Source organism: Ophidiomyces ophidiicola, assembly GCF_022830035.1.
Source record: "Ophidiomyces ophidiicola strain CBS 122913 chromosome Unknown scaffold_13, whole genome shotgun sequence".
In the NCBI taxonomy this organism is placed as follows: domain Eukaryota; kingdom Fungi; phylum Ascomycota; class Eurotiomycetes; order Onygenales; family Onygenaceae; genus Ophidiomyces; species Ophidiomyces ophidiicola.
Window position 1 is genome coordinate 426,449 of NW_026054653.1, and position 27,572 is coordinate 454,020.

The following is a 27,572-nucleotide window of genomic DNA, read 5'->3' on the forward strand; positions in this document are numbered from 1 at the left end:
GTGACTGTAGGCTGTTAAGTCGACGTGCGAGGCAAAGAGCCGTTCAATACAAGAGGTGGGCGGGCGGTCGGCCGCCGTTGTCGTGAACGTGGAAAGTTAGGTACTGATACCGTTCAATACCGAAGATTGTATGGATTCCTCACTGTTCTTCGTACGTATTGATGGTAACGGTACTGTAAGTCACATACTGCACTATCCAGGACCTCCTGACTAAGCGACGACCATGTGTGTGGGATACCCCTTTCCGCCGCAGATCGAGTCCATCAAGCGGAGAGCGAAACGCTGAAGCCAACTGCCACGCACGGAGTGTGTTCAGCTGAATTCACTTGCTAGCATTTATGGAGGTGCGTACTCCGTGTATAATATAGATACATTGAAGACTAAAACCAAAACTATCAGGCGGCGCCAGACTAGTTTTAAAGACATAAATTACATTGCAGGAGGGGAAATGTTGATTTCAACCGCATAATAAATAGTAGCAAATGGGAGAAGAGCTGCAGGTTAAAAGTATCATCACAGTAAAGCTGATGCTGGGCTCTCATAATAACCCCAATGATCACAACTCTTTCTTGTATGTTTCATCACTTCCTTCTTCCGCCTCGTCTTTCTTTGGCTCTTTGCGCCTTAAATCCTTCATTAGGCGTTTTTTTTCTCGCTTCTTCGGATCATTATTCTGTTCCTGGAGGTCCATTTCATCATTATCCTCGTCTGTCTGGATAATTCCGCGCAACCCCCGCTGGCCATTGGCATCGACTACTTCCATCTTCCAGTCCTTGCCATTTGCAAGCTCGTCTAGTTGCTTTTTAAGCACCTCCATTTTCTCCGGGTCTAGATTATATTTTTTTAAATCTTCTGGGGACAACCTATGAACTTCGCCGCCCTCACTTATGGCAATGATTTCCACCTTCTCTTCGCCAATAGACGCAACTCTGCCTTTTTCAATCTTCTTCCCGTCCCTTCCGACTAACTTCATCGCGCCAACTTCGATATCCCCAATACTAGGGAGTGCGTTGGACGTAGCCTTTTTCAGAGTTTGCTGTATCCGTGCTCGTCTCATACTCTCCCAATCAGGAATTCCACTAGGTGAAATCATTTGCCGGCATTTAATCACGTGGGGCTCGTCTGCCTGTGGTGGTTGAAAGGCAACATCGTTACAGAGACGTGGCGTATATATAACCATAAGATATGAACATGTTGTGATTTCTTTTATCCAACCAATATGGTCGGTGGACTGTGGATGGCAATGGAACTGCACTTCAATCTTTCGGTTTCGGCCAGTAAGATCACAAGGCGTTCCACCATCAAGATGCTGTACGAGATACCACGAGTCTGAATCTCCATCGGCTTGCCGGGTGGCAATTTCAGTCGTGGTTTTCCGAAACCTGCTACTACTCTTTTCCCCTTTGAAATCTTTGAGAAACCTTCCTAGTACAAATGACTGGGCTGCTGGGTCTTCTGTTGGTGGGTAGATCGGGGCGCCATTTCCAGGCACTAATGCATGAAACTGTCGCACCTGATTGTTGTAACAAAATGAATATGACCACCAGCCGGCAGCATAATACATGCACCGGCCTTCCATGTCTTTAAGTAGTTCCAGCCCCCTATGCGTCGCCCGTGATAGTTCCTTTGCCTGATCTGGGGGGGTTTGGTCGTTTCCAGTCAAGTTACCCGAATGAGGCGTGGGAATGCTACAGATGAATTTTTGGCTTCCGATAACCATTTCTTCATAAGCAACTATGGAATCATCTTCCTGGGAGGATTCCGAACTAGCTGCACCTTGCTTTTTGGCACTATCATTTGACACGTCTGGTTCCGATAACTCTGTACCATCTGTCTGAGAAACGAGAGGCAACGATGTAGACGACCGAGAAGGCAAAGCGGTTGTCGCACTACTGGTCTTGCGGTAGAATGATTTCGGGAGCCACGAAGATACGTCATCGACTAAGATATATTCATCAAGAAATTGTATTTCATACTAAGGGAAGTCCGTCCAAGTCAATATCTGCGCATAAGAAATAAAATCGTATCCACCTACTTGAGGAAATCCAAGAACGTCGTCCTGAACACGGAAGGGCTTTTCGTCGAAAGCTCCGACAGTTGTAATAGTCACAAAGGCGGCCAAATGCACGCATACTTGCCGTCTCATTGCTTATGCCGGGCTTTCCCTACTAAGTAAGGAAGGACAAGAAGGCCAGAGTCTCACAACTGCACTGCTGTCTCGGATGTAGGTATTCGATGTCGTCGAAGTTGGCTCACATGCTTCCTTGCAATATTAACCTAACTTGTGGTGCTTATGAACCATGAGTTGGGTTAAATTTGCCTCATAACCTCACCTTCTATCTTGAATGTGTAGGAGTAGAAGGTTGTTGGCTGGATAGTTAACTATGTACTCCGTAGTTGTAGTTAGTTAGTTAGTTAGTTATGTAATACCCGCGCCATACGCCCTTACATGTTGTTAAACAAGAATAACGTGCACTTCAATATAGAGTGGCAGTTGGGCATTTTAGACTGTTATGTAGTTAGGTAGTTGGCTTGCAACTGTACAATCTCATATCATCTCTACATGGCCCATGAAATACATAACTAGCCTCGGGTGGGCATACACAGATGTTAAGCAGTCGTATCGGTATGACTACATAACCCACATAGTCGCTGGTTATGATTTAGCGGAAAATGCTGGCATCTAGAGGTTAGAATCTTCACTGCAGCATTAGTATATATGTAAATAGAAGGGCAGATGAAGATTCCAGGTAGTCACTAATAGGAGACTGGATTGCTGTTTCTCAACTATCTGGTTGTTCGGCGAGACACCACAATTCCCCGCACTCCCAGGAGTAGTTAACTAGATAGTTAGTTACATACCTATGTGTAATGTTCTTGATTCTGTCTGGGAAGCATCAGAAAAGCCCTATTTCACCCTGTGATGCCGACACAGGGCCTACTCAAATAAATAGCCACCTGTGCTTGCAGCAGCGAAGTAACTACCACCACCTGCTTGACTAGCTACCTTGTCAGCCTGCCCTTCTGATCCAGCCAAAGCATTCTGTCAGTCTCTCTAGCCACTGCGCACATCCCCAAACTTACAAGCACCTTATCTTCACACCAGACATCTTTACACTGCTGGTAGATTCACAGACAGCCATCCCAAGGCCTAGGATTCTGAATCTGTGCTGTTAGTTTTTCACACCACCCACCAGCTCTCTTACTCCCTTCTTTTGCTACATGATCTCGCTTGGCCTATTGTTGCTGCAGATACCCATCTTTGCTATTCCCAAGTTTGATACCCTGAGGATCCAAAGCCTACAATCACACACGCATCCTTAGAATTGTTTTCGGTAATCTGACCGCTGGATTCTACCCACAGCCAGGGGCTTTTGAGACGATCGCGACAGATAGGGTCAAAGAGGCTGTCCTTTGACTATCCTCGTCTCCCACACTAGGTACTACGCTCTTAAGCATCGCTACACTTTGCTACGAGACTCCTTCCTCGCAGGCCCGGGATTTGCCACTGAACAGTGTCTGGAAGCCGACGCGTTCGGTCGCAGTCAAAGCAGAGGCGTGCACCTAAACCCTACACAGGCAGCCCTGGTCTCCTTTGCTCTCCAAAATCCCCTAGGGCCTCTGTGTGCAAGTGGTGTTGGGGGTTGTTTAGGCCTGTGAGCACTCCTTGTGGATTTTGCACGCGTTTCTTGTCTCACGCCACGGTCCTTTCGCGCACCAAAAGCCAATCCACAACAGAACTCAACCACCAAAACCAACAACCACTCCATCCACCCATCCACCATCAACACCACCCCATCGCCACTGCTGTTTACGATATTTAGTATTTATTCACTTGCTGTGTCTTAGGCCTACATCCTTGCAAATCACTTGCAGACCATGGCTGAGGAGGGCATTCCGACCATCCCAAAGGCCACGGACTCGACTGACAATGCTACCAAGGCGCCAGAGCCCACCACCAAACAGCCAGAACCAACACAAGCTGCCCAAGGGACCCATGAGCCATCGAATGCGGGTGAAAATATTCCTGGTATGTCGTTGCCCCCTCAATTGGACCACTTTTCTCTGTTTTGAGCCTAAGCTGACTATCTTTTTTGTAGGTTGCGACAACAATGATACCCCCGCTGATACCCTGCCTGAGAAGACAGCTTCTACGTCTTTAACCCCTGCCAAAGAATCGAAGCTAGGAGCGCCAGAGGGAGAAGGGAATAACAGTGATGCGGCTGAGGGTGGTGAGACCGGCGCTGCAGACGAGTATGCAGCTGCCAATGGGACTGCCTCATCCACCCGGAAGTCATCAATTTCAAAACGCAGATCATCGGGGATTCCTGAGCATCGATCCAAGAAGCTAAATAAAAAGAAATCGGTGGCTCGCATTACCCATCTCGATGCCCAGCCTGGACAGTACTATTTCGCCCACTTGCGAAGCTACGCGCCGTGGCCCTCAATTGTTTGTGATGAAGAAATGCTCCCTCAGAGCTTACTTGTCACGCGCCCTCATTCAGCCAAGCAGAAGGATGGCACATACACCGAACCCTTCCAAGATGGGGGGAAGAAAGTTAATGAGCGGACGTTCCCGGTCATGTTCCTACATACTAATGAATTGTAAGGTTTCAAGGGTTTTACACTCTGGCCTCTTATTTCGATTATCAGCTAACGGTTTCCAGTGCATGGATCCCAAACACCGACCTTACTCCGCTTAGGCCAGAGGAGTGCAAAGAACCCCCAGAAAAAGGTAAAGCCAAAAAGCTTCTTGCCGCCTATCAAGTAGCGGCTGAGGGCCACGATCTTGCTTATTTCAAGGAGATTTTGGCAGACCACCAACGTGCCTTGCAACAGGATGCAGAAATTCGCAGTGCTGCAAAGGCAAAGCCAGGCAGGAAAAAGCGGAAGAGCGTGGAAGTTTTGGATGAACCCGAGGATGACGACCAGGAAATGATGGATGTCGACATCGAGAAGTCTAAGAGCACCAAAAAACGCAAGAAGGACATCGAAAGCGAAATTGAGAGTGATAAGGTATGGTCTTCGTTTCCACTTATATTCCCCTCTGTGGTTCTTGGCGCCACAATTATAGTCGTTTTCGTTATGAGAATGGCAAGCTGACAGGGATTAATACTATTAGCCTGCCAAAACCCCAAAGAAAGCGACCAAGCTCAAGTTATCCACTCCAAAGGCGCCCGGTACTGGTGACACAGGAAAGAAAGACCCAGCTTCTGCCAGATCTGCCAAAGGGAAGGGTGTTGGTGCACAGGGAGGAAAGCCAACCGTTGCGCCTGTTAGTGACCAGGACGAGCCCGCTGGGGTCGAAAAAACTCCGGAACCCAAGATGAACCCAGCAGAGAGCAAAGCAAAACGAGAAAAAGAAGGCAAGTACCCCCCTAATTTACTTCAATATCAATAGTTAGAGCTCTTTCTTCTTGACTGACGTTTTCTCAATAGTATTTTATCTTCGCCATCGACTCCAAAGAGGCTTCCTATCACGCGATCAAGCCCCCAAAGAGGAGGAAATGTCAGCCATGTCGGGATACCTGGAGAGGTTGGATTCCCATAAGGATCTTGAGATAAGCATCATCCGCAATACCAAAATTAGCAAGGTTCTCAAGGGTATCATTAAGCTAGCGGACATTCCAAAGGAGTCCGAATATAATTTCCGTGGCCGCTCGATTCAGATCTTGAAAAGGTGGAAGCATTGGGATGCATCTGCTGACCGGGAAACCGAACGGCTTTCGACTGAAAAGGCTCCGAAAACAACCACAAACGGCTTGTCTACCGAAGCTGACAGCAAGACTGTTGAAGCTGCTCCCGACACCGATGAACATATGCCGGATGCCGACGCCGGGGAATCTGAAAAGGAGAGCGAGAAAGAGTCCACTCCACCGGCTCAAGTGGGAAAGGAAGCCGAAAAGGAAGCTGGCCCTGTTGCCGCCTGAGTACGCTATCTATTTTAGATCGCTTTTTGAGAGTCTACCTCAGTCGATCTGCGGAACGCCGAATAAAAGTGGACTTGGCTACACGTAGCTTTATGCCTTTCTTTAGCCCATTATTGTATTCATGTATTACTTGCATTTCCTTCATGGTTTTGCTGCGTTGGATGGTTCACTTCCATTGTAGTTTGTTTAATTATTATCGAATGCAGATAGGCGTGGCAACCCAGAATTAAAGGAATTCATTTCTCCATTCAGTTTCCATGTTAATTAAAGAGTATGTTGATATATGGAGTACTCAAAAGGGTTGGCACCCCCCTACTCCGTACTTGTTCACCAAACACCCACACTGTCCACAATCAAGTTGCCCAACAAAATTGTATTGTACCATATCAATTAATATACGTAAATAATATAGAATTGATATCAGAATATTTTAATAATAATTTCATTAATATCTACTTTAAATCATATTAAATATATCTAAAAATTATCATCACATAACTCTTCTACTCTCCATAAAAATAAGTAAGAATTAACTTCTCACAGTAAATAGTTGAAGGATTTATCTACACATTGATTATATTATTCAGTATACTGGTATATGTACAATTTTGTGGAGTAATTGAGGTTTGAAAAGTCACTCGAAAAAAAGGTGCCGACACTTTTGACAAGGCACTGTAAGAGGTTCACTTGCCTCTTCCTTTTGCTTCTGTACTGGTTAGTTTTTTAATACTTATTTATGCTTGATATACTATAATTTTATGGTTCATTTAGGTTAGAGAGGAGATTAAAGAAGAGAGTTTAAGACTCTCTTGAGAAGCCTCTAAAAATACTGCCTATTCTTGAAGGATGGCACTCCACTTACTAGTAATTATAAACTATAGAATAGTTTGTCTAACAGAAGAGGATTTTATTCCAATTCTCATGGTAGACGGCTAATAAATGCATGAATTCATGGCTCCAATGTGCTGAACAAACAACACTCATATAGATAAGGAAAATAGGGTCGTTGTAATTCAATGGAATGAAACCTTTAAAAAATAGTATATATGTACATAAGTATGCATGTATGATATACAAGAAGATTGCCGGTATCCATGGTCATTTCCTAAGTCGAAGAAAATCCTTGCTTCCCTAAAGGTGAAAATGATGGCAAGGTAGCGCGAGGGAAATCGACCGTCGGCCGTGGATATATATGTTATACAGTAGGTTGAATTTGATCCTCTCAAAAATTTGTCGGTAATTTAAGTAGTCTATAGAGTTAGATTCGGGAAGTAAAGAGAAGGGCTAGAAACGACATACTACATTTTTTCGGGTGATACAGTCGATCTGCAACTGGAAAGTATCGCAGGAGTTGAAATTTGGTCTGACAGGTTGGTCAACTAACTGCTCAGAGTAATATGGAAAAAACAACACGGTTTACCTTATGTATACCATGTAAAATAAGAGCGGCGAACTGGCAGGGGTAAAATATGAAACGGCGTTCTAGTTGAGGTCGAACGAGTCGAAAACGAAAAATTCATCTATTATAAGGTGTTGGCAAAAGAAGACGAGAAGTAGAGATAGAATACTAACCCGAAAACGTCTAATTAATTACTTATAACAATCCTTGACGGCTCGGCGCAGGTTTGCAATCCATGCAGCAATTTTCTCCCGTCGGCGGCTAACGCCAGACTCGTGGCTACCAAGACGGTTGCTTGGCTTTTCTTTTTCTTGCTCTGCTTCCAGAATTTCCAGTTGTTTTTCGACGTAGCTTTGATACGTTGCTTCGCCAAACATAGCACGTAGCGACTTGGCTTCGGGAGTTGAACCGATTATATGGAGGGCGCCCCGATCTTTGGCATCTGTGAAATTTCTGGCAACGGAGCCGATCAAAGGGAGTTCTCCAGAATGCGGCACAGACGCCAGCATGCATAATTCGGTATAAGACATCGTCGAGCAGATGTGATATTAAAATTAATATAATGAGCTTAGAGATAGCCAACAGTTCACGGTTGGATGTAGACAGTGGAGCAACACGTTGTGACAACAGGACAGGGAGTGGATAAGGGAAAAAGAGGAATCGGCAACCGTTTTATATTTTGATTGAGTCATCGATATGGACATATATCTTGTTCTGTTGAGTTTGGCGTGCCAGGGCAGCTGGCTAAACGTACCAAGGAGTGTCTCCCCAAAGAAACTGGCTTTTACAACCCATGACATAAACCAAACAAAGAGCATGACACATAGAGAATTCACGTTCCAGGTTTCAAAAATAGGTTTGGGGTGCTTGATCAAGTCATGGTTTTTTTAAGGGGCGATATTGGATATCCGGTTGGAAGTCACGGGTCCGCCGGATGGGCAGCGGTGCGTTGCCCGTCAAAAGAAGGCGCGGCCGATGCGTCGCACTTGAAATTCCAGTCTTGAATTTGAATCGAGTAAAAGAGAAGAAACTTGCTTGGAGAGACTCTTGAAAATGAGCTGGTAGGTAAACCTTTGCAAGAGGAAATGACGACAGGCTCTTCTTTAGAAAGGAAGCCATGGTAACAGCTTCGACACAGCGGCCTCTAGAGTGGTATTGGATGGGTTCGCGAAAATTGGCTGCCATCAGACAATCTTTCTGCCCACGTTTCCTATGCCTCGTCCTACCACGCTAATAACGACATCATTCGGGTGTGTTGATTCCACTTCGTTCCGAACTCCCCATCCAGGAGCACCAAAAGCCCTTAAGTCCCGAGCCAACTGTACAATACCTTCGTGAGAAACAATGTCCCGGCCTACTTGAAGTCTTCCAACGTCCTCCGAGCCCATAGCCATAAGAGTTAGAATAGTAGGGGCGCCAGCTAGAGAAACACAGCCCCCAACTGAAACTGTTTCTAATAGCTGATACGCGCACTGCTTTCCGACATCCTCAGGCGGTTGACCACCTGACGGAGGAGACGCCAAATCGGCCGAAAAAAGACATCCGGTAGACGATTCTGCGACCAGAGAAAGACCAAATCCTATTCCAACTTTCCTTTTCGCATTTATAATTTTCTTCTCAGGTGCAGGTACTAAAGGGGCGGGGGATACGTCGGAAAATATGTAAACATCCGACACCAGAGGATTGAGAATCCCCCGAGCAACTTCAATCATTCTTGCATTATTTGATCCTGAAACGCCAGTGGAGTATGCAACTCCTCGGATGGACTTAATTCTTCCCGGGTTTAGAAGGTGTAGAGTTTTTGGTAGCCTGACTTGGTGGCCGAAAATCAGCTGTACCTCACCCCCACCGCCTCTTCCGTTGCGATCGGGATTTGATCTCCGTAGAACACGCAATTCAATATTATTAAATATGCCAAATTGCGAGTACAAAGGAAGGACTGCAGTTCTCACACTGTCCACAGACATGTCGCCCGTTGGAGTCGATGAAGTAATGACACCAGGTCCAGTAAAAAGTACACTGAAGGTGGCTTTCGAAAAAGGTGCCAGAAGGCATAGGGGGATCAGAAAGTAACTCACCCCACGCGGACAGCCTGCGGGGAGCTCATGCTTAATCACCCCACCGCTGGTACCGCTGCTGGAAGCGTTGCCAGTTATAAGGCCCGGTTTATAGACCAGTATTGTTCCCGTGTAAGAGATTTCCATGTACGAGCCATTGGTGACGGCTTCAAGAAGGCGAAGGAAAGAGATTTCATAGGAAGCCAAACCCGGGTTTGTGGGGGAGGAGGATCGAATTTGAGAAATGTGCACAGGACGGCCGGTAAGTGTGGATAAGACGAGGCGGTGGACGAGCTGCTTATGGGTTGTGAAGCGAAGGGGCGGCTGAGAAATGGCCATTGCATTGAGGGGTGGGATGCAAGCCTCTCTCCTTGCTGCAGAGGTGTGTTCAAGTTGCTCGAAAAATCCGTTGACTTTTGACGATCAACAGCAGGCTTGGCATATCTTAGTTAGCTAGTTAACCAGTTAGTTGGTTAAACTAACTAACTACAGAGGACGGAGTACGGAGTAGTTAGTTACTCCATAGTACTCCAAACATAGTTAGTTAACTAACTACATAACTAATTAGTTAGTTACCTGTTAGTCAGCTCGGATGATTGATAAGATAACAAGGGGGCTTGCCGACAACATCCTTTGATAACTAGCCTTTGCAGCGCAACGTCCCTACACTGGAGAGGCAGTTTTGTGTGATGACCAGAGGCTGAACTGTACTTAGACTCTTTTGGTGCTGTGCTGGACTGTGTAATGTTACCTCCGGCACTTAACTTGCCTAGGTGGTCAGTAGTCTCCCTGAAACCCCGCGAAATAGTTATACCAGGAAGCACTTTTAGGTGATCATGTCTGACTGTACTGTGCTAGGCTTGAGCAAAATTCCCACCTGCTTCAGCCTCCTATTAATAACTACTGCGTGTACCATCCATCCTCCCCGGCAACCCAGGGCTATACCGTCATGATTGTAGGAGGCCCAAACGCCAGGACAGACTTCCACATCAACCCAACGCCGGAATTTTTCTACCAGTATCGTGGCTCCATGCTCCTGAAGACTGTTGACCAGTCTACCACTCCACCGACGTTCCAGGATATTCCTATCCACGAGGGCTCTCTTTTTCTACTGCCAGCTAACACTCCACACTGCCCAGTACGATTTGCTGATACTGTGGGCGTGGTTCTGGAAATTCCTCGATCTAAAGACGCTAAAGACTGCATGCGCTGGTACTGTAACAGTTGTCAGAGCATCGTTTGGGAGAAGCAGTTCCTTTGTACAGATCTGGGAACTCAAGTTAAAGAAGTGGTTGAGGAATTTACGGCTGACAATGAGAAACGAAAATGCAAGACCTGCGGATCCCTGAGGACAGTCAAGTATGAAATAGGTGAAGTTGTTCAGCCCCCTAGAGTGCCAGAGTAGGGAAGTTTTGGACATGGGGCGGTGTTTCCAAGCATACGGGTGTTTATCATCTCTTTATTATCGGGGGTAGTAGAGCTGAATACAAAGAATAAATAACGAAAGTGTTGAGGTGGATGTCCTATGGACAGAATATTAGAAGAAATTTATGTCACAAAAAGGGAGAATGTTGGGGACGATTCGCTCAATAAACAATGATGATCAAGGAACAGGCCGTACAAGAATGCTGAAGCGGAATGATTAGAAAGGAGGACCGGGGATAAGAAGATAATAAAGGATGACGCCAGGAACAGGCCAAGGCATGATAATTTTGCCAGTGACAGATCCAGCTATCAAGTATGGACAAACTCAGGTTCAGGATGTGAAATTATTCATCAAATGGGCAATCAATGCTTTCATGACCATCTCGTTCACACAGTGCACACCATTTCGTTTCATCAATGACTCCTGAGGATTTTCCCGCAATAGGAGCCATGGATGAGGATAAATTTCCTATGGCTTTTAGGCCTTCAAGAACAACGTCCCTCCCTGCTCGCTGGGAACTTGGGCTGCTGCTATCCTTGTGCGGATTACTAGTACTAAGGCTTCCTATTTGGGATCTTGGACAGGCGCCAGTACTGCTGCCGGGTCGATTGTCAGCAGAATGGTTTGGCAGATTCATTGTACGCCTGCTTTTTATCACTGGGTCTCCTGAACTGAACATATTGGTACATGTAAGTATATCATGACCACTAGTTTCGCATATCTCGCACCAGCCTGCACCTTCCTCGTCTGTGCTGGAAGAGAGATTATCGGACTCCTGCATGGCGTGTAGTTGACGGGAATCTTGCACATGTCTCGGTGAAAAAAACGAGTTCCCGTTGTTGGCCGGAGGGTCGCGCCAATCGTTGGGGACAACGGTTCTATCGGAGAGCGTATGAGTATGATTTACTGGAATTGGACCGCCGTTTCCGCCGCTACCCGGGCTCTTCTGGATTTTCAGTGGGCTAGTTGTAATGGTTCCGCTTCGATTGCGGTTTGTTTGCCCGTTGGTCAGCTGAAGGTTTTCCAGCTCATGTTCCAGCTCTTCGATACGATATGACTTGCGTTCGGAGTTCGCCTCAAGCTCCTGGATGCGTCGTTCAAGCTTCACAGTACGTTCCACGTCGTAGCCGTGTGGCATACCATTTTGCTGTGGTAAACTGTGACCAGGAGGATCGCCCCGGCTCAAAGAGTGGATTATTGCTTTTAAGCCGCGGATCTCATCATCCTTTTGGTCGATCTCCCTTGATAGCGGTCGATGGGATGCGTCCGGGGATGTATTTGTTTCTTTCAAGGTGGCTGTAGATCGTTCTTTTTCCTGCTTTAACTCAAGCCTAGTTCTTTCGACTTCACCCCGGAGAAATTCTACCTCACCTCTGGCCTCCGCCTCGCCTCTATGAGCATCTCCTAGACCTTCTTCCAGTTCAGAAACGAGTTCTTCCAGTTGCTTGAGCTGTGTGGCCACGGCTTCAACCTCCTCTTCGCGAGATTGTAGTTCACGATTAGCCTGCATTAATTCCTCAATCCTTTTTTCGTACACTCTCTCGGTTTCTGAAGCAGCGACCTCGAGAGTGTCTAGCGTGCTTCTAAAATCAGCGCGATGGTTATCAAATTCGGCAGTGAGCGCCGCAATCTTATCATTCTTCTCCCGGAGCTGCGCCCGAACTTGTAACGCATCCAGCCCTTCTAATTCAGTAATGCTCTTCTGAAACTCTGCTAGGGTCGTAGCTTGATCTTCCAGTTGCCTATCACGATCTCGTAGTTGCTGCTCTAGGTGTTTTACCCTATCTGTCGTCTCTAGGTCCTCAAATGCTGGGGTTCGCGCAAAATCACTTCTTCTCGCTATTGAAGGGGTATTGCTTTCAACACTAATTCTTGAGGGAGGTCGGCTACAGGACCTTCCCGCTCTATGGGGAGTTCGCGGTGCTCCATTTCCCGAACCAACTTTCGAAAAGCCTGAGGGTGTACGTAATCCACTGAGGCTGACTTTTGGCGGCGAGGCAGCTACTGCGCCCCTAGGGGACTCAGAACGGGGAAAGGAAGGCCGCCTAAACTTTTGCCTGTTTAACGGTGCTGTAGGGTTCGCGACTCCCGGGCCGACGGACCTGCTGAAATTGGTGGCAGAGGGCTTCGCCGGCGTTTGGGGGCTTCCAGGCATTCGTCTCGTCACGAATTTTCCATTCACAGGCACAAAAATGCCGGAGCCGGGGACGGAGGTATTGAAATAAGATCGGCCTTCGACATCGCCGTTGTTTTTGCCCCGACCCGCATGTTCGTGGGCTAGTTCCACTCCGGCAAACCGCCCAGGCTTCCCGTCCACAGGCCCAAGAAATTTGACAGTTCCATACATGCCGCCAGGCACGTTCACAAGATCACCGACCTGGATATCGTCAATGGCTGCCATGTTTCCGGGGTTTCGCGGCCGGTGCCACGAGCGAACGACGGGCTCCGCAGGCGGATACTAGGCCAAGCGGTCAGTATTGGGCAGCACCCAAGTATATTCTATACGAGCCAACGGCTGCTCTTACCTGGCCTCGTATGCAAATTTCAGTCAGCGTGGTGTGGGAATCTGGAGGGCTGCAGCGACGGCAGTCATCAGTACGAGGACGGAGAGGAATGACCCTTAGACAAGTAAGATAATTTCGTAGTTAAATGACAGTGTGACTATGGAGTAGTTAGTTAGTTCATTTAACTGACTAGTCTACTCCGTACTGCCCAGGGGTTGGAAGAGTCACCAAGAAAGCCATGAAGATCAGCAGCTTGTGGTTTGATTTGGTGTACTCCGTGGGAGTACGGAGTACAGAGGAACAAAATATCTTACATAGTTTAGAGTTAGTTAACTAACTAGTTAGTTGACTGTTACCAGTACGCCATATCAACCAGCTTAACTGTCCAGCACCGCTTGCTGCTACTCCCCATGCCCCGTCCTCGCCGCGTTGTCTCCGCACGGCTCACTGCTTAGGAAGAATCGTTTCTTTGTCGCCTTAGATGTCATTCGACCGGCTTGCCACCTTCGCGTTTACATTGGCTTCGGGCATAGACGGCGGCGAACCACTTGTTACATCCTACCCACTCCATCGCCGAAGATGGCGCAATCTATCTTCGACTTCCTCTATACATTTACTGACTGTTTGTGTTGCTTTCAAAGCTCTTCCCAATTGAAGATCAACAGCAGGAGCTTTAAGCTGCTACGCCTGCTCGGCGAGGTATGCCAGTGATATATTTAGACCGCGCATCTCCTCAGTATGTCCTGCTAATTTGCGCCAGGGGGGTTTTTCTTATGTTTATCTTGTCCAAGATAAAACCACCTCCGAACTCTTTGCGCTAAAAAAGATCAGGTGTCCATTTGGCCAGGAATCGGTGTCGCATGCGCTGAAGGAGGTTGAGGCATACTCTCTATTTACTGAAAACAGGAATATAATTCATTCAATTGACCACTCCGTTGCAACCGAGTCAGGGTCTAAATTCCGCTCTGATGGAGGCGATGCCGGTTCAAAAACAGTATACATTCTATTACCCTACTACCAACATGGCAATCTCCAAGATGCAATTAATGCGAATCTTGTCAACCATACAAGTTTCCCGGAGAAAAGATTGATGACACTGATGTTGGGTGTCGCAAACGCCCTTAGAAGTATGCACCGTTATCGCGTCAACACTGGCACGATCTCCAAATCGAGAACTACAAGGGAAAGAGGAGGAGCCGCAGATTTATCGCCAAGGAAAATGTCAAGAAGAGTAGGTGAAGATGAAGATACGGAACAAGAACCTCTGATGGATGGAGAGGTTGTTCAAAGTCAAGAAGGAATGGAAGAGGGTGACTATCGACCTTATGCACATCGTGACATAAAACCTGGTAAGCTCTGTAACCAACCTCGCTATTCGGTCATTGTTTTATTAACTTTTCCCACCCCATTAAAGGAAATATTATGATCGATGACGATGGAAAATCCCCTATTCTCATGGATTTAGGCTCCATGGCCCCTAGCCCAATCGCAATCACATCTCGATCTCTCGCCATTGCTGTGCAAGACACCGCTGCTGAACACAGCACGATGCCGTATCGGGCGCCTGAGTTATTTGACGTTAAAACTGGCTCTATCATCGATACAAAAGTGGATATATGGTCGCTAGGATGCACCCTGTACGCTTGCCTTGTGGGCAAAAGCCCTTTCGAAGCTCGTAGCGAGGAGACAGGGGGTAGCCTTAGCATGTGTGTGTTGGGTGGAGACTGGCGGTTTCCAGGCGAAAAGGCAGGCCCTGCCGTTGGTAAGGGGAAAGCTTCAACAAACGGAGAATCAAATATACCTCCAAGTGGCATTAGCCCTGAAGTTAAAGAGGTAGTCCGACGTTGTCTATCCGTCGAACCATCTGAGCGGCCAGATATCGACGAATTGATTGAGCTCATACAGCATGCCGTCAAGGCTCTACCCGACGTCGGCGATAGCCCGCTGCCGTATGGTGTGTAATCAATCTCAGTTGTTCAAGATATTGCAAAGAAAACGTCTCTGGAGTAGGATACTTGTGGGGAGAAACGAAGGAGGTAGCTTGACCTTCTCTGTTGGTGGTATTTCTTTGTGCTGCTACTGCATTGTTTGCAGATTCTATATATCTTATCAATGTTCAGTAATATATACATATATATCTTGACTTTTTTCCCCTTGTCGTAGCTTATTCGGCTTCTAGATGCTTTCGGTATTGTAGATTCCTCAGTAACATATAATAATACGGGCAGAGCTCGCTTACTTCGTTCGCTGCTCCAATCTTTCGCTGCCAAGTTCTCTTACAATCCATGATTCTATAAATAAAATAGTGTAGAACTACTCCGTACGAAGTACTCAGTACACCCTAATCAAGAATGAGCTGATCAGGCAGAATTTGTCTTATATCATCACAGACCAGTAAAGCTTAAATATCTCTTTAAGCCAATCACAGTGATAGGATTTTGGTGTAGGAAATTAGGGCAGGGTTTTGGAAACATGTTACTTCCATTTCTAAAAGTGCCTATACAACATGCGCCAGTAGCTATGTATATACATACATTGGACCTTGTAAATGTTTCTCTATAAGGAAATTAACTCGAAAGAAAGATATTAAATCTGAAATGTGAAGCTTACTAATAACAACCCATAGTCATGATATGATTTCATCACAGTCAGTAGGTAGACCATGACTCTGTAGTGAGTGCAAGCTCTTCCATTTTTTTGTCTGGTGGAAGGTCATGCTTACCATACCTATCAATCCATGGCGGCAACCCCGCCCTAGTATACTTGTTAATCCAGTCAATGACAGTTCGCTGCCAAGCGAGTGAGTTTTCTGGCTCCAGCACCAAATTATTCTCGTCAGGGAAAGTAAGGGATGCCCTAGCAGGGCGTTGAAAGTTGCCAGCCCTTCAGCTATAGATAGGCGGTAGTCTAAGGAAATGTGAACGACAAGATGAAAAGGTTGCCGTTTGAGAACGATCCCATCAATTCCAAATATCACGAGATTGCCAGTGCGTTTCCTCCAAGTCACGGATTGAAAAGTATAGTTCCTCTGTTGCTAAAGCAAAGTTGGTGGTACTGAAAATTCCATCATGGGTGACGAGAGCCTTGAACTTGCGGCCCAGTTCGTGGCCTTGGATCCAATTCATCTTGAAGTCACCGTACGACACCCCTAGAGCAACCGCTCTACTCGTATCCACAAAATCAAAATTGCTTTTGACAAACTTGAAGGCGTTCACAAGATCTTCATATGGGCGGCCATCCATGATTCTTGAATATCGTAGGTGAAGGCCTGACCACAACCAGTACTTCCAGTCGGGTTGGGGGCAAAAGCAATATGCCCCTGTCCTGCAAACACCATTGGATTCCGACGTGTGCTCCACTGGTCCTCGGCTATGCAGATTGTGGTTGCCTCATAACCTCAGACCTTCTCCGTATGTTGAAGAGTCGGGAGAAAGGGGTTCAGCCAAATTAACTACCTAAGAGCACCTACCCAAGCACGTTGGGGTGATGAGGTAAAGTTTGTTCACCCTATGCCAGGGAATTGAGAAAATATTTGTCCCCTTGCTTGAAACTAGATAGTTTTACAATCCAGCCACGAACACGGCCATGCGCACCTTTCCACCAAGCCTCTTATACTCCATACTCTGTAAAGTAACAAGCCACTCCCAGAGAGATACAAGGGTTTCCTTACACAAGCAACGTACACGGTTGCAGGGTCAGTGGGAATATGGGTCACCGGGTGAACAGGTAACCTTTCTGGTACAAGTGGCCACTAGAATCTGTATGGTAGCCCATAGTAGCCTAGCTCCCCGGAAAGTAGATGTGAGCTCACTGGGTATGCGAATTGTATTATTGGGGTTTTTAACCATTGGGCCCTGGGAGTTTCTAGATGAAGATGGACGTACACTATAACTGGCTTGTTAGCATTGAATTCTGTATCAATAAGCAATAACACTCTTTTTCCATACAAAGTACAAATACCATATTTCAGAAGGAAGTAGATATGGTAAGCACAAATCCAATCAATCTGTTTATTGAAAACGCCATGTCATATTATACACATTCCCAGCTCCATACCAGCAATACAGGCCAAATGCACCAGCACATATTGGAATCACTCATCATCCTCGTCCTCGTCCATTCCTTCAGCGGCGATGATAGTGAATGTCGGGTCCTGATCGACTCCAACATAGCTGTCACTCATCAAGTAGAGAGTGAGCGTATGTTCCCCCGGGCTAGGAACAATGTATTCCAGTTTGACATCCAACTTCTTACCAACGGTTACCCGCTTTATGGCTAATAGGCTCTGGCTCTTTTCTTCTCCGATAACAAGCCACCAACTCTCCAATTTTCTGGCAGGGTAAAATGGAGTGGAAACCGTTGAGTCAAACTCTCCTTCTTCCTCTCCTTCGCGTTCTAATTTAATTTTGACGTAAGCCGGTTCACCAGCAGTAATGTTCTCTTTATCAAGGAGTTCAAAATCTATCTCAATGCTTGGATATTTGTGGTTTGTGAAGGCGGCTGCCTGCACAAGTTGATTATTGGTAAGACCAAGACGCTTCACCAGAGTGGCATAGTCTTTATTTTCGGATGGGTCCATTGCTTCCATGAACTCAAAAATGTCTCGGATTCTGGAGATTATCGTCAGCAACTCTAAAAACTGCCATACAAGAAACATACTTACTTGAACTCATTAGCCACTTTTATCGTCTCTGTGGAGAAGTGAGGTATCTGCTTTAGAGGACTGTCTCTATCCCACATGGCCTGCACCACCATTTGCGACATTTCCATTGCGTTCATAGCGTTGAGATGCCCCTCAGAAGAAAGTACATCGACGCACGCACTAAGAAGATTGAGAATTTTGCCTAAAATCACTTCTTGGTCTTTTCCCAGGTCGATAGGGAGTTGCATCCGCGAGAAATGAGCCTGCAAAAGAACAAAAGCCTTAAAATGAGGTGAGTCATAGGAAGGTTGAGACATCTTCACAGGAACACGATCATAGATACGGCGCAGAAGACGTTCTTCGTGGCGTCGAACCTGAATATTTTCAAATTCTAACGCTGAGGTAATAATCTCCAGTATACCCTTCAGCTTTGTTCGAGCAGTCAATGATAGTAAGAATGTTTGCATCGTAATAAAGGAAATGTTGTAATATGCAGCAATCATGGCAGCATTAAGCGGCGATACAGTATTTTCTTCTTCATCGAGATCAATGAGCCTTCCTTCTGCAAGTTCCTTTAAAGTATTTTCGACAAGCTCCGACAAAAATGTGCTAAGACCTTCATGGCTCACATCTACTAGACCGTAATAACTAGGGTTAGCAAGGAGGCGTCGATAAAAGTAGGTATATGTCATCCAGTCCACAGCATCTTGAGTAGAGCCTATGGTCTTTGTACTAATCTCAGTGACAAAGGAATCGTGTAGGTATGTCTGTAAATGGCTTTCTATTGGTAGAGCTTCATTAAGAAACTTCTTATAATAATCTCTTTTCACTGCAGGAACCATAAGTACACCTTTGCCGGTCTGGTCCTCTAATGGCCGAGTTGCTTTCCCGAACATTTGAAGAATTTCACTGATCGGATAGTCAATATATCGATGCTCTCGGCCGTCAAAAAACTGAGTATTCATTATAATGACAAGATGGGCTGCAAAGTCGACCTCCCAGCATACATCTCGCGAGGCAAGCATGATCTGAATAGCACCGATGCCGAATAAGTGGGAGACTATGCGCTTGTCATTTTTACCAAGGGCCTCATGGTAATAGCCGATACCATGGGATATTGATTCTGCTAGGGCCCGTTCATCTAGTCGCTCTAGCAAAGGAGCAATCTGGTCGATTTCAGTATGAAGAAATCGATCTTCAGCGTCATTTGCAATGCATGAAGCGACTAGGTCCAGTGCTGTGGAGCGTGTTTGCTTCCGCGTAGGAACAAATATCAATACTGGTTTGTCGGGGGACAGTTGAAGAATAGATAAGTAGGCGGGTTTTGCCATTGCAAGCATCAGTGATGGAAAGTGAGGGATGGTGAAGGATTGGATATGAAGCTCAAGGGGTACAGGTCTGGCATGGGGGCTAAAGTTGTAAGTTGTGTGCTTTTTTGCTCCCAACCATTCTCCAAGATCACGGGCATTGGAAAGTGGAACACTTAGGCCAACGATACGCAGCTCTTTCTCGGTCTGAAGGGCAATATAATGCATTCGAGATACTACCACTTCGTATACGTAGCCACCCTGGCCGCCTAGCATATGAAGCTCATCCGCAATAAACAATTCAACAGCTTGCACACTTTTCCGGCGCTGCCATTGTCTCGACATAACATCCCATTGGGCCGGGGTTGCTAATAATAAATCTGATCCTTCCAAAATTTTCAAGTCAGCGGTGGTTTCGCCAGTTAGTTTTGAAATAACTTTTCCCCCATGAATATGCTGGAGACGGTTCTGCCAATCAACAAGACGTTGCTCAATTATTTCTTGGAAAGGGGCGATATATACTGCTTTGCCCTTGCCATCCATTGACCAGTGTCGTAGCAGAGCGAATTCAGCGCAGATAGTTTTGCCACTCCCAACGGGTGCCCCAACAAACACATTGTCATCAGAATCAAATAATGACTTGAATACCTGTGTCTGAACTTTATTAAAATTCTCCAACCGAGGATATAGGGTCACATAGTCCGGATCTTTCAAAGCTTTGATCGGAACTCGCTGCATATCCAGCAATTGAGTATGGGGGGAAAATTTCTCAGGGAGTATCAACCTTTGAAAGGCAACCGCAGCTTTTGTTTCCGACAGCATCCAGCGATCGGATATGAGAGAAATGAAATAGTTGGGAGGCATCGGTTCTGTAATGGCAACCGTGAACTCAACCAGATGCTCATTCATCTCAGCGGTTGCAAACTCCTTGCGAAGAACAAATTGATCATGAAATAGTATATCTTCACCATCGCAATCCTCGACTAGAATCCAGAAGCTTTCTGCATTTCCATGTAAAGCGTCATCCCAAGTAAAGTTTGGTGTGATCGTGAGCTCAACCCGAAGTATAGAGCGGGTAATTGGCTGTACTTGCGCCTGAATTTCTAATCGAGGAAATTTTGATACTAAATCACACACTGCCCGCCCCGCCTTTGGCATGCCAAGAAGCTCTCCCATCCGGGGAGGGTCGAGATCAAAATAGCTAGGCCAGGGAGCGTCAATCCGCTCCGCCTTCTGGATAATCTCACGAGAACAGGTTGGAAATTGGCGCAAAGGAGACATTGTCGGCCACATGCGTTTTTCCGCCATTTTGCACATGTGAAGAGCATTTTTTGCAACATAAGACCAACCTTTCCGAAGGGTAATCTCAAAAATTGCACGAAGAATACGACCTGCAGACTGTGTGACGTAAACCATATCAGCCATGAGTGCAAGACCCTCAAGCTTCAAACGAGAAATGAAAGCTTGCAGAAGAACGTTGATCTTTGCATGTGGCTCCTCGATACCCTCCTTCACAGGAATTGGAACACGACCAAGTAACTTGGCGAGCTCCATTTTTTCGTCCTGCCGAACTGGAATATACTTGAATTCCTCACTTAAAGAGAATATACGAAAAAGGTCAATTGTCGAGATCATTGGTTGGAGGTGGTGGTTGTAGGTAACCATTGAGCTGTGAGTAATGTAATAATGTGAGGCAATCCGACCTAGCTCTGTCGACTGCAGCTTCCCACTTTTTTTATCGTATTTGATGAGGCCAGCATTCCCAAGAATTGTTGCTGCAGAGTGTATCAAATCCACCCTCCGTTGCTCTAAGAGTTCGTCATGTTCGTAGTCGGTACCAACACTATAAAGACCCGGGGAGCGCAGCATTCTGACAAATAAATAGGTGTATCCAAGCCATTCTACGCCATCATCACGACTGCGGATATTCCCTAAAACAACTTCCGCATTCAGATTGTCGGCAAGTTTGCTCATCAGCTGACTTTCGATTGGTAACTGCTGGTTAAGTAATGAGAGATAATATTGCAACTCCCCTTGCGTGGTGATAATAATACCTTCGCCATAGGAATCATACTGGGGGCGTCCCGCTCGCCCAAGCATCTGTAACACGTCCTGAGGGCTTAGTTCAACCCAGCTACCCTTCTCGGGGGAATAAACTTGGGTGCCTTTAATGATCACTGTATGCGCCGGAAGGTTGACGCCCCAAGCCAACGTTGCAGTGCATACAAGAACCTGCAAACTGCCATCTGCAAAGAGGTCTTCAACGGAAGTACGATCCGCTTTGCTCATACCAGCATGGTGAATACCAAATCCATACGGCATCAAATCTTTGAGGGACGGATCATTAACGCTTTCAGCTTCCTCTGCTAAAATAGCCCGGCTAGCTGCATCACTGCGCAGCATCTGACCGATTGTCTCCATTTCGACTGCTTTATCTCGTATATACCTGGCAGTCTTGGACGTATCCTTGCGCGAATGAACAAATATTAGCATTTGATTTTTGTTGGTTCCAACCTGTTCCAGAACTTTTGTGTAGCAAACATCATTCATTGTTTTCAGCTGCTTAATAGCCTTCTTTTCTGTAACTCCAATGAATTCCTGTTTTAAGGGGCATGGCCTATATGAACCATCAAAATGGAACAGGCTTCGTACAGGATCAACCCGAAGAAAGCTGCCAACATCACGATAATTTGGCAGTGTGGCGCTAAGTCCGATCAGGCGCACGGGGTCTCCAGTCTGTTCAGTTCGTCGAATCGTCCTACTGACAATACTCTCTAAAACAGGACCTCTTTCATCGTGGAGTAGATGAATTTCGTCGATAATGATTAGGCGAACGAGTCGAGTATAACTTGTATCAGTAGCCTTTCGGGTTATGATGTCCCACTTTTCTGGTGTTGTAACAATAACTTGAGTATCTGCAATTTGTTGCTTTGTTAATTGACGGTCCCCTGTAAGCTCTGAGACTCGTATGCCGTAAGGTTCTAGCCGTTTTCCAAAATTGCCAACCTGCTCTTGCACCAAAGCCTTAAGGGGCGCAATGTAGACAATTTTAAAATCATCCAGCATAATTTCACCAGTTTCAGGATTCCTATTTTTGCCAATTTCACGTAGAATTGTAAGCATTGCGACATTTGTCTTTCCAGAACCTGTTGGAGCACAGACAAGCATGTTACCATCTTCATGGAAAGCAATAGGGAAACATTTGGTTTGTATACGGTTCAATTGTTTCGCACTTCCAAAGCCAATTTGAGCCCAGTCAGGGAGTTGAGATGTGGGGATATTCGGTTCATCTGCTGTTTCTCTTCTAGACTTTGGGGCTGGAACGTGAATCTCTTCATAGCCTTTCAAAGCTCTCTTTGTGGAGCCTTGAGGAAGCCTTACGTTAGGATTTGTCATGAGATGATTTCCTTGGTTGAAAGCAAGATCATGAAGGTTAATAAGGCGTTTCGGCTGCAACCCGCCTATCAACGAGCCATCCTCTTGTTTAGACCTAACTTCCTGTAGGTCAACGTCCATTAAATCCATCTTAATCTCATTGGTAGCAGTTTTCTTATTTTCTTCATCTTCTAGCCCTCGAAGTTGGTTAAGGATAGAAAGATAGCCTGCCTCAGCCATTTCCTTTTCAATAAGGCTTCTGGAACTAGAGTCTTCGGCGACCCTTCTCCATCTCGTTGCCCATACTATCTTGTCTCGGTTTATGACTAACTTTCCCACCAGGTCGGGGTGGTCGTAATCAAAAAGGTCCATCAAATCATTCTCCACTTCCCGTAGTGAGTGTTTTGACCCATCTTCGCATATCTCACTCATGATTCTAAACGCATCTTGGGCCTTTTCGTGCTGTATATGGGCGTCAGGGTAAACAGATCCTATCTCCCTCTGTAGCCAGTATGCGTCGATCTCGCGGGCGGGCACCAAAGATGCCGCACCACTGGTTTTTGAATCCTCTCGCAGCTGGGCTCCTCCATCCAAAATAATTGATTCATCGGGGGTACTCATTTTGTCATCCTTAGTCACAGCTGTTGATTCATCCTCATTAGAAATGTCTTCGTCTGACGTATCGGATTCGTCTTTTAATTCGACATTTGCCCTTAAATCACTATTTTCTTCATCGGACTCGTCAAATACAACCGCTACTCCTTGTCGCTCGTCGAGTTCATCACCGTCCTCAGCGCCTGCGAGATTTACCCCATTTTCCTCCTCATCTTGAGCGTCATAATCGGTAATCTTTTTGCCGAGATTCATTAACTCGTTGAATTCCCTGGGCGATAGAGATGAGCCCAAAAGGTCATCAATCTCCTTCTTTTTGTCAAAATCCTTCAAATTATCGTCCTTCAATAGTTCCAAGGCAGCATCAGCCGCACTGCGGACGACTTCATGAGGAACGTCACCAAGGCTATTGGCGGTCATCGTAAGAATTAGGTTGTAAGTTTCCCTAGTACCCAGAGTCCTCGGTCTGTATTTGAGACCCTCTACAAGGGCATCCGCAGCAGAGAGAATACCAACTCCGCGAGATTGGACCAGATCGCCTCGTTTCCTTTTTCTCTGCTCTCTCTGTAAAACCTCTTCGCCCTCGTGAATCGAGCCACGTTCAACACCTTTTAGTCCCACCGGTTTCTTTTGTTTTGAAGTATCAGAGGCGACAGCTCGGGACCCCATGTCTTTAATGCTGATCCGTCCGGCAAGCGACTCGGGATCCCCTGTTACCTCATCTGTCCGACGAGTGACAAAGCGCCTGTCAGCCTGGAGAACCAGGTTGGACATCGCCGAGTACTTGTATTGCGACACATTGTTCGGATCCGACATAGCTGCGATTTTTCTTCAGAGGATACAAATAATAAGGACATAAAAGGATCGGACTTAGAATCCCTCAAGAGCTAAACATAACAATCAATCCATCCGCCGTATATATTTTCCGTGTGGCATTAGAACCGCTCAGGCAACACAGCCGGTTAATCGACGTAGTTGACGGAGTCTGTTAAGGTTGTTTCTTGAACGCTGAGAAGCGGCGTGGGATGGCAGTAACTAACTAACCTAGTTACGGAGTACCTAGTTAGTTAACTAACAGGTAGTTACCTAAGCTAGGGATGGTAGGTACCTAATTAACCTGTTCACTACGGAAGATAGATGCCCCGAAGAAACTCAAAACGAACCTTGGCCTTTTCGGGAATTGGCAACTGAGGATATCGATCGATCAACCTGAATACAGAGACACTCTATCGACAATGATGCTGAGAGAGGTGTATGTATCTCGTATTTTTCAAAATATCTGTATAATGGAAGTGCTAACTAGGTACAGCAAACCTCGGAATCCGCGCACTGCGCGGATTCTTAAAGCTCGAGAACCACAGCTTCTCGAACATCCAAAGCGTATTCTTCTTCTCCATGGCCCCAAGTGCCCTTTTCCTCTTCGCACTATTCTTAAGACATTCCATTCTCTTACACATCCACACTCGATACTGTTCCACAAGAAAAACGAAAATATCCATCCATTTGAAAACACCGAAAGCTTAGAGTTCCTAGCTGCTAAAAACGATTGCGGTCTCGTCGTTTGGGGCAGCAGCAATAAAAAACGCCCAAATTGCATCACTATGGTTCGAATTTTCGACTCAAAAGTTTTGGAGATGTGTGAATTGTTATTATTAGGAACCCAAGAGCAAATGGAAAAAGAGATAGCTGACAGGGGAAATGGATGCCACACTAAATTAAATATCGGCTTGGGAATGAAACCAATGATGCTGTTTTTAGGCAGTCTTTGGGACGACCCTGCGTCCCCAGTGTTTGGAATGCTGAAGCACATGTTTTTGGACATTTTCAAAATTGAAGAGACAGCCAGGATTGACGTCGAAGGGCTGCAATATTTACTCCTAGTTGCTTTGGATGAGCCAAGGGAAGGCACAACGCCCACACTTCATTTACGTTGGTATCGAATCCTCACTAAGAAAAGCGGCCAAAAATTACCACGAGTCGAACTAGATGAAATTGGTACGAAATTTGACTTCCGGGTGGGACGTGTACGAGAACCCGATCAGACTTCCATGAAAGAGGCCATGAAGCAGGGCAAAAAACCTCAAGATCTCGAAAAGACAAAGAAAAACATTAGTATGGACTCCATCGGTGATAAGATTGGTCGTGTTCACCTTGGCCGCCAGGACTTGGGTGGCTTACAGACGAGGAAAATGAAGGGTCTGAAACGAATGAATGGGGTTGAAGATGAAGGGGATGATGTAGATATGATGGAACTTGACGAAACAGCTAAAGGTGATGTCAATAAAAGACCCAGGATGGGTTAAATGGTAAATTTTCATGGTGATATATATTGTTTTGTTGAGCTCGGCGTTGAATGGACTGCTTTTTGGGTGTTGGCTCTGTTGATATCAAAGGAACAAAAAGTAGAATAACTGGCTGCAAATTTGCGCTGTATAGAGACTGTATTTATTATGACTATTACGGTAGGACTCTAATTTCATGTGAGGTAATAAGAAATTCTGCCAAAGAAATTGTTTTAACTTCTGAAAACTGAATTTGCCAGCGATTCGTGTACTTAACGCATTTGGACATTAGGGCTAGGGTTTTAATAGAGGTTTGAAAGTTGAGTACGGCGAGTGAACCTCTTGAACACAAGATCACGATAGTTAAGTACTCCGTACTACGTACTGTACGGAGTACCATAGGATAATTAACTAGTTAACTATATCATGCCGAGTTTGGGACCATCCATTGCCCAGCCATTCACATGCCGAGGGACTCCTGGAGAGTTGCCCGCCAAACTTACAACACAGCGCCTTGAATTTCCGCAAATTTCCTTAATCCATAACGAGGCAGGAAACTGTACTGCTTGTATCATTGTTGAGTTTCTAACTTCATAGCATTTACATACGCTCTAAACTGTGAGTTTAGCGCGATCAGCCTTGACCGCAAAACCCGGCTTATCCTCCCTCTAGTACTTCAAAAAGAGAAGAAAATATGGAATCTCTGAAAGTGCGTCCTAGTTCAGTGTGATCCTACACAATCAATAGGCTAATTTAGATATTGTCAGGGTGCCCTAAACACTATTGTTTTAAAGCCGGAGCTCGCACCTTTGCTTGCAATTCTCAAAAGTGCCCGCAATGGTGCTGTTTATGGAAGCAAAGTGCGCTTCCCTCATGCCCTAGTGTGCGATACCTTAAACCCCTTGGGTCATGATAGGCGGCTAAAGAGTCTGCATTAGGATGATTTTTCTTTTTCGGCCTGGGAGGTGTGTTCGGTATTACATCTTAATGCGTTCAGAATCAAGTACTCAATACGTTCTCTCCATATAGTCTCCGCGAGAAAGCCCGGTTGGTTTTAAAAGCAACTAAACAACATGCTCGAAACCTTGCAACCTTTGCTGTCATATACAAATCCACCATGCTGGCTTTACGATATGCCGGACCTGGAGGACAGAGCAAGGAAGGCCCGTTTGATACCTTTTTTGCGGGTTTGCTGGGAGGATATGTTGTTTTTGGACGCTCACACTCCAGTGTCACGCAACAGGTTTGAGAAATCTATTACAATGAAAGAATTTGCAGTGCTACCTTATTCTATGTTAACTGACATGTATCTCCTAGATTGTTATATATGTTTTTGCCCGGGTAGTACTTGCTCTAGCACGACTTTCGATAGATCCGGCCCCGAATCCTATGGCGTCTTTGATATCGCCAAGTATACGGGAAAACATTAAAGCAAATGCCTGGCCGGCCTTTGCAAGCCTTAGCTGGGCTTTTGTTATGTATCTTTTCCGTTGGCACCCTGACGCCATCCAATCCAGCTTGAGAAGCAGCATGACCTATATGTATAGCCATCCCTCCGGCTCTCATCTATTTTCTGCTTCTCTAATAGATTTTGCGAACTGACTCTTGTTTTTTCTCATCGTAGTTATTCAGACTGCGACAAGTGGGATTCGATAGAAACGCTGTTGCTGCGCAACAAATGACACTCTTATCCTATTTATTTTGTTTAGCAACGTATCCAATGGCCACTACCTTCCAAGAGGGTCGCACTTGCAAACTTCTGCCTGCATTTGCACTTACAAATAACCGGCTCAGTTTTGGACGCCTACGAAGGCATATTGATGAAGAAGCAAATGTATATTATCATAAAACATGAGCATGAGGCTGCTATTTATAGTGCCGATAAACTGCTGACTACTATGTGTTACAATGTCAGACACAGAGGCAGCCAAAAGCAGTAGGATCGTAATGCCATATGATTGGCTGACTTGGAATTGTTATGATTTATACTTATACGAAGAGAGGGAATCTAGTTGTGGGAGAGTACGGAGTACAGAGT

At 45.8% G+C, this 27,572-nt stretch overlaps 10 protein-coding genes across 10 annotated transcripts; 4 read left to right on the forward strand and 6 right to left on the reverse strand.

Moving 5' to 3' along the window:
• Positions 1–556: 556 nt before the first annotated feature.
• On the reverse strand, positions 557–2,146 carry YOS9 (Protein OS-9; the record flags this gene model as incomplete). The annotated part of the gene is made up of 2 exons (XM_049252830.1): positions 557–1,975; positions 2,036–2,146. The coding sequence occupies 2 exons, from the start codon at positions 2,144–2,146 to the stop codon at positions 557–559; spliced, it is 1,530 nt and encodes a 509-aa protein (XP_049108329.1).
• A 1,733-nt stretch (positions 2,147–3,879) lies between these two features.
• Positions 3,880–5,930, forward strand: LOZ57_003783 (uncharacterized protein; the record flags this gene model as incomplete). The annotated part of the gene is made up of 5 exons (XM_049252831.1): positions 3,880–4,030; positions 4,101–4,605; positions 4,668–5,016; positions 5,123–5,366; positions 5,440–5,930. 5 exons carry the CDS (start codon positions 3,880–3,882, stop codon positions 5,928–5,930), a joined length of 1,740 nt encoding a protein of 579 aa, XP_049108330.1.
• Positions 5,931–7,520: 1,590 nt separating this feature from the next.
• Positions 7,521–7,859, reverse strand: LOZ57_003784 (uncharacterized protein; the record flags this gene model as incomplete). The annotated part of the gene is made up of 1 exon (XM_049252832.1): positions 7,521–7,859. One exon carries the CDS (start codon positions 7,857–7,859, stop codon positions 7,521–7,523), a length of 339 nt encoding a protein of 112 aa, XP_049108331.1.
• Positions 7,860–8,513: 654 nt separating this feature from the next.
• On the reverse strand, positions 8,514–9,725 carry LOZ57_003785 (uncharacterized protein; the record flags this gene model as incomplete). Its single annotated transcript, XM_049252833.1, has 1 exon — positions 8,514–9,725. One exon carries the CDS (start codon positions 9,723–9,725, stop codon positions 8,514–8,516), a length of 1,212 nt encoding a protein of 403 aa, XP_049108332.1.
• Positions 9,726–10,130: 405 nt separating this feature from the next.
• BNA1 (3-hydroxyanthranilic acid dioxygenase) lies at positions 10,131–10,791 on the forward strand (the record flags this gene model as incomplete). The annotated part of the gene is made up of 2 exons (XM_049252834.1): positions 10,131–10,162; positions 10,245–10,791. 2 exons carry the CDS (start codon positions 10,131–10,133, stop codon positions 10,789–10,791), a joined length of 579 nt encoding a protein of 192 aa, XP_049108333.1.
• Positions 10,792–11,155: 364 nt separating this feature from the next.
• Positions 11,156–13,213, reverse strand: LOZ57_003787 (uncharacterized protein; the record flags this gene model as incomplete). The annotated part of the gene is made up of 1 exon (XM_049252835.1): positions 11,156–13,213. The coding sequence occupies one exon, from the start codon at positions 13,211–13,213 to the stop codon at positions 11,156–11,158; it is 2,058 nt and encodes a 685-aa protein (XP_049108334.1).
• Positions 13,214–13,895: 682 nt separating this feature from the next.
• Positions 13,896–15,278, forward strand: ENV7 (Serine/threonine-protein kinase env7; the record flags this gene model as incomplete). Its single annotated transcript, XM_049252836.1, has 3 exons — positions 13,896–14,015; positions 14,077–14,665; positions 14,731–15,278. 3 exons carry the CDS (start codon positions 13,896–13,898, stop codon positions 15,276–15,278), a joined length of 1,257 nt encoding a protein of 418 aa, XP_049108335.1.
• A 998-nt stretch (positions 15,279–16,276) lies between these two features.
• Positions 16,277–16,558, reverse strand: brr2_1 (Pre-mRNA-splicing helicase BRR2; the record flags this gene model as incomplete). The annotated part of the gene is made up of 1 exon (XM_049252837.1): positions 16,277–16,558. One exon carries the CDS (start codon positions 16,556–16,558, stop codon positions 16,277–16,279), a length of 282 nt encoding a protein of 93 aa, XP_049108336.1.
• An 851-nt stretch (positions 16,559–17,409) lies between these two features.
• Positions 17,410–24,068, reverse strand: brr2_2 (Pre-mRNA-splicing helicase BRR2; the record flags this gene model as incomplete). The annotated part of the gene is made up of 2 exons (XM_049252838.1): positions 17,410–17,926; positions 17,980–24,068. The coding sequence occupies 2 exons, from the start codon at positions 24,066–24,068 to the stop codon at positions 17,410–17,412; spliced, it is 6,606 nt and encodes a 2,201-aa protein (XP_049108337.1).
• A 419-nt stretch (positions 24,069–24,487) lies between these two features.
• Positions 24,488–25,555, forward strand: RPF2 (rRNA-binding ribosome biosynthesis protein rpf2; the record flags this gene model as incomplete). Its single annotated transcript, XM_049252839.1, has 2 exons — positions 24,488–24,504; positions 24,562–25,555. 2 exons carry the CDS (start codon positions 24,488–24,490, stop codon positions 25,553–25,555), a joined length of 1,011 nt encoding a protein of 336 aa, XP_049108338.1.
• Between the last annotated feature and the right edge of the window lie 2,017 nt (positions 25,556–27,572).